The sequence below is a fragment of the Liolophura sinensis genome, chromosome 13, assembly GCF_032854445.1.
Source record: "Liolophura sinensis isolate JHLJ2023 chromosome 13, CUHK_Ljap_v2, whole genome shotgun sequence".
NCBI lineage: Eukaryota > Metazoa > Mollusca > Polyplacophora > Chitonida > Chitonidae > Liolophura > Liolophura sinensis.
Genome location: NC_088307.1, coordinates 16111038 through 16117037, shown reverse-complemented (window position 1 = coordinate 16117037; position 6000 = coordinate 16111038). Strand labels below are relative to the sequence as shown.

General features: G+C 39.3%; 1 protein-coding gene across 1 annotated transcript; it reads left to right on the top strand.

Annotated features, from left to right (window-relative positions):
• Nucleotides 1–537: 537 nt before the first annotated feature.
• Nucleotides 538–1746, top strand: LOC135480917 (adhesion G-protein coupled receptor D1-like). Its single transcript, XM_064760846.1, has one exon. The coding sequence runs from the start codon at nucleotides 538–540 to the stop codon at nucleotides 1744–1746; it is 1209 nt and encodes a 402-aa protein (XP_064616916.1).
• Nucleotides 1747–6000: the final 4254 nt, after the last annotated feature.

Genomic DNA, 6000 nt, shown 5'->3' with positions numbered 1-6000 from the left:
TCGACGGGTGGTGGTTCAACCCGAGCACTGGGGTTTACTCCAGCTATACACCTGACAACCGTCATACCGTCATATTTGCCACAAATTTTTGTGCCCGCCGATCAACACTGATTTTTACCATTTTATTTTTCTCAGAGCCCCGATGAAGTCACATGTACAGGAAATGAGAGCAGAATACCGACTGTTTGCTTCAAGACGGACTGGCGCTTCTACGGACTCCGACAATTGTGGACTTTGACATGTTTCAGTTCTGACCTTTATGCCTATCACAAAGTTATCTTACTAATAAAAAGTCACCTTTATACCTTCAGGCCTAAGCCGGCAACTGTTTGGCGCTTGGAGTCAAATGAAAGAACAATTACGAGCCAAATCTTAATGGTATACGCGAGCCTGGTTAGTCCGCGTGATTTGTTAGATACCCTTTTGGAAATGAACATGAATTCCTTCCCCAACTGTAGCATAAATAGCCTGTCAAAGCTGTCAACGTGTATAGAGGAAAACCAGGTTATAGAAGACAAAATTTTCAACACGTTGAACATGTCGCGCCTGAGTTTTAACACAATTGCCTATGATAAAAGTCCTTGTCAATCTGTAAGTCGGGTAGATTCTGACGGTTTATTAGATTTATCTCATTTGAATTGCACGACTAAAGTGCAAGTTACAAAAGAGGAATTCGAAAAGCTTGAAAATTCTCAGAAATGCCAAGGGAACACGCATGAGCACACAGCTGACGATCAAAATGTCTGGATTTGCGCAGATTTGTTGAGAGATAAGAAAGAGGAGAGCAGTGACTGCGTTGCAGCACGTGAGAACGAAAAGAGAGTAGACTGGGGAGAGACGTTTGCTACTGTTGTGTGTACGTCAATCTCCCTGGCCGCACTAGCAATGACACTTATATTCAAACTTGCCTCTCACAACATTTACTCCTTGCCCGTTAAGCTGATGATGAATTTAATGGCATCATTGTTTATCTCTCAGGCGCTGCTGCTCCTCATGGCCATCGACAACCAGGCCTGGTGTACCTCCGTGGCCATTATGTCTCACTACTTTTGGTTGTCAACTTTCTGCTGGATGTTCATAAGCGCCATTCACATGTACAAAACATTCTCCTGTTCAGCCTTTGCCGCACGAGGAAGTTTAGATTCTAAACACTGCCTGATGGTATATAGTATTGCTGGATATGGCTCACCATTGTTAATTGTAATCCCAAGCGTTGTCGTCGATTTCTGCGCATGCCTAGGAGGAGACATTTCCATTGGCTACGGTCGCGAAGTGTGCTTTATCAGTGAGCCAATCGCCAACATCGCGACATTCGCGGCACCCACAGCGTTGATCATTTTCATGAATCTCATCTTGTTCACACGTACTTTCTACCAGATAAAGAAAACGTCAAACGCGGTGGAGTCCGTGCAGGCTGTCCACATTAACAGCTACAAAATATTCCTCAAAATCTCCAGTCTTTTCGGTTTCACTTGGATATTTGGCTACATAGCCATGCTCACTAGTAATAAAGTCATCTGGTATATTTTCACCATCGTGAACAGCCTTCAGGGATTGCATATTTTCATAGCTTTCGGCATCAGAGACGGAAAAGATGTGCTCAGGAGGATGGTTTCGATAATTCCTTTCGTGCGGAGGGAATCGACTAGAAATACAATGTCTGACTCTTGCCCAGCACATATACCACAAGGCTGTAGCGTTCAGACACTCTCTGCGTCCATCGATGACATTAGCACTAAGCTATAAAATGTTAACAGGTTGTGGGCTATTATCAGTTATCTATAAATGAACGCCTGACTATCACCTTATTTTGGAAAAGTGGTCAACAACGCTCATACGAATTGCGTAAACGGCCAGCAGCACAATCAATTGTTTATAGTCAACAATGTCCCAGGAGAGTCATCAACTGATATAGTCACCAATATCCCAGAAGAGCCATCAACTGTTTATAGTAACCAATATCCCAGAAGAGCCATCAACTGTTTATAGTAACCAATGACCCAGGAGATCCATTAACTGTTTATAGTAACCAATATCCCAGAAGAGCCATCAACTGTTTATAGTAACCAATGACCCAGGAGATCCATTAACTGTTTATAGTAACCAATATCCCAGAAGAGCCATCAACTGTTTATAGTAACCAATGACCCAGGAGATCCATTAACTGTTTATAGTCACCAATGTCCCAAGAGAGCCATCAACTGTTTATAGTAACCAATATCCCAGAAGAGCCATCAACTGTTATAGTCACCAATGTTTCAGAAGAGCCATCGACTGTTTATAGTCCCCAATGTCCCGGGAGAGCCATCGACTGTTTATAGTCACCATTGTTCCAGAAGTATCATCAACTGTTATAGTCATCAATGTTTCAGAAGAGCCATCGACTGTTTATAGTCACCATTGTTCCAGAAGTATCATCAACTGTTATAGTCATCAATGTTTCAGAAGAGCCATCGACTGTTTATAGTCCCCAATGTCCCGGGAGAGCCATCGACTGTTTATAGCCACCATTGTTCCAGAAGTATCATCAACTGTTATAGTCACCAATGTTTCAGAAGAGCCATCGTCTGTATATAGTCCCCAATGTCCCGGGAGAGCCATCGACTGTTTATAGTCACCATTGTTCCAGAAGTATCATCAACTGTTATTGTCACCAATATCCCAGAAGAGCAATGTCCCGGGAGTTCCGTCAACTGTTTATAGTCAACAATGTCCTAGGTTAGCCATGAACTGTTTATAGTCCCTTATGTCCCAGGATAGCCATGAACTGTTTACAATCACCAATATCCCGGGAGATCCGTCAACTGTTTACAGTCACTAATGTCCCAGGATAGCCATGAACTGTTTACAGTCACTAATGTCCCAGGATAGTCATGAGCTGTTTACAGTCACTAATATCCCAGGATAGCCATGAACTCTTTACAGTCACTAATGTCCCAGGATAGCCATGAACTGTTTACAGTCACTAATGTTCCAGGATAGCCATGAACTGTTTACAGTCACTAATGTCTCAGGATAGCCATGAACTGTTTATAGTCACTAATGTCCCAGGATATACATGAACTGTTTACAGTCACTAATATCCCAGGATATCCATGAACTGTTTATAGTCACTAATGTCCCAGGATAGCCATGAACTGTTTATAGTCACTAATGTCCCAGGATAGCCATGAACTATTTATAGTCACCAATGTCCCAGGATAGCCATGAACTGTTTACAGTCACCAATGTCCAAGAAGATCCATCAACTGTTTATAGTCATCATTGTCCCAGGATAGCCATGAACTGTTTATAGTCACCAATGTCCCAGGAGATCAGTCAACTGTTTAGTCACTAATGTCCCAGGATAGCCATGAACTGTTTACAGTCACTAATGTCCCAGCCACAAAAGAATCGTCGTCAGGCTTTGAATAAAACCAACCTTCTGGTGATAAACAGTTCTATAATCACCACTCTGTAAGTTACTTTAATTTAAATTTAGAGGGATATGGCGCCTGTCAATCTTCAGTTAATTTATTGACAAGCTTGATTGGACTAAACGTCGACAATCAAAACACATTTCGGATGTTGACTTGATCATATCTAGGATTAGTCGGTACCACAGGCTCACGATTAATACGTATACATATTAAGCCTGCAATCCTTACACAATGAACTATCCTAGCAATGAGATTATCGGCTCGTATTCGTATTCTTATCTTTCTGAACAGTACTCTGTATAAATTAGATCTCTTAGAGGTATACCAAGACCGCAATTCGCAAATCCGAAAACGGCGGACGACAAAATTGCCTCCCGTCATATCGGCTCAGGCTCGCGTGACTCTCTAAAGCCTAAAATATGTATAGCATAGAGTGTGTTATCTTATTTTGTTTAACTCATCAATGAAATATTTGTTATATATGTAGCACTGTGTACATCATTTAGTAAATTACAAACTACTGTACATAGGGCCTACATAAATGTATTTTTCTGCAGACGTGTTTGTATTGTTGCTCGTGTATATGTGTTGAATATCGTACAAGCGGTATGTGAGTGCGCATGTGCAATATTATAATGTGATATTTGCAGAGTAGGTATGCATGCATGTATATTTGGAATGTTTAAATGTTAATTAATGTTCATCTGCAAACCTGCATATGACGAGTTGAATTTAAATATATATATATATATATATATATATATATATATATATATATATATATATATATATATATATATATATATATATATATATATATTTGTGGTTTACAAAATAAAAAAGGGATAAAAATCTGTACGCCGATGACTACTTCTATTTCTGTACGAATTATATAGTATTTCTGGAAGAGATGTGACATTAAAGGAAAACAGCTATTAAAAATGAACCTAGGGTGAGTGAAAAGGCCATTAAAAACTGTATCTGAAAATACCTTCAACGATATCTTTTAGATTTTTTTTCACCAAAATAAATGCAGTCAAATATTTTGATTGTATAGTGGGTTTATGACCCATATTAATGACGGGGTTCATCGGTGACGTCAAGCCGACTTTCCTACGGCCTTAAAGAAGAAATTTAATGTCATATTAGCAGAGCTGAAGATAAACGTGTACAAAAGGTTGTTTGACGTCACTGGTAAACCACGTTATCAATATGGTCCATAAAACCCACCATACTATCAAGATGTTTGACTGTTTATTTTGGGGGAAAAAATCTTAAAAAGCCAGCAAAGATATTTTCGGATATAGTTTTTAACTGTCTTTCTCACTCGCCCTAAGTTCATTTTTAAGAGGTCTTTCCCTTTAAAGTCTCTGTTACTGGCGAAATTACTAGGTAGGCCTACTGCAGAACTTCCCCAATTAATGAGACTTTACAGAAAGAACTGCTCATTTTGAATCCAAGCTAGGCCTACTAACGGAGCATATATACTAAAATTTGTCCTGTCAGCGTTTAATGTACGGTACCCCAGCTTACTGTATTTAGAATACTGGTCATGTTTTACACTGACATATTACTCCCATGACAACAGTATCTAAAATCACGCGGGCGAAAAAAAAAGAGATAATGTCACCACAGGTTTCTCCGTAAGTCTGATTCTGACATTTTCAGACGTGTACAGTCGTAGAGGTTATGTTGAAAGAGACTATACCGGTCGGAGAATTTTGCCAAGAAATCCATATGCGCTAATCAAATTAAATTTTCTATATTTATCAAGACCAGCTTAAATTATTGCAGGAAATATTTATCAGTAAATAATACCAAACTCGTACCAGTAGTATTTACTGTGTTAAAATGATTCTAAGGTTTGAAAAAGTTATAATGCGACCCTCTTCATTATTTCAGGAACAAAATTGCCTATTTTTATCTGTAACACGTGCACAGCTGATCTCTTGTAAAAGGTATATGTCTGGGCTAGTTTAAAATTAATAGCAAAAATTTGATTGGATTTTTGCTGATCAATTTTTTCCCCAAAGTTTCTGGTATATAGATTACCACACACTTTTAGCTTGTACGGTGCTACAATACATGTGTTATATTAAATTCAACTAAATGTTACACTAGATTTTTGTATAACACCAAACTCAAGTTTTGAACAACCAACTATAAAAAATCAAAAAAAAAAATCAACAAACAGCGACGTAAGATTTCATTATTTTCATGGGTGATGGAAACCGGTGTGACCCACGCACCACTGACCTTTGGAAATTTATTGACAAACTTTCTCAACTTATCCATAACGTTATGGGCACCATCTTGATGAAAGCAAGTGGTTTTCAATAAACGTTAGAATGTGCAAACGAACACACGAATATTGAAAGCGAGCGACTTCACAACTTTCTTTGCCCAAGGCCGGGAGTCCACACATGCTGTGCTTGCAAATGAAAAACCAGTGCTATTAAATACTCAGTCACGTTTCGCCCCCCCGCCCCACCCCCCACCCCGCTTCCAATTCAATCTTCCATATAAGTTTTAAATCATCTATCCCTTGTGCTTTGGTCACACGAACTGACCAAACCATTGG

Bases quoted from the DNA above. Each gene is read 5' to 3' on its own strand.
- LOC135480917 (XM_064760846.1), top strand. From the start codon at position 538: ATGTCGCGCCTGAGTTTTAACACAATTGCCTATGATAAAAGTCCTTGT.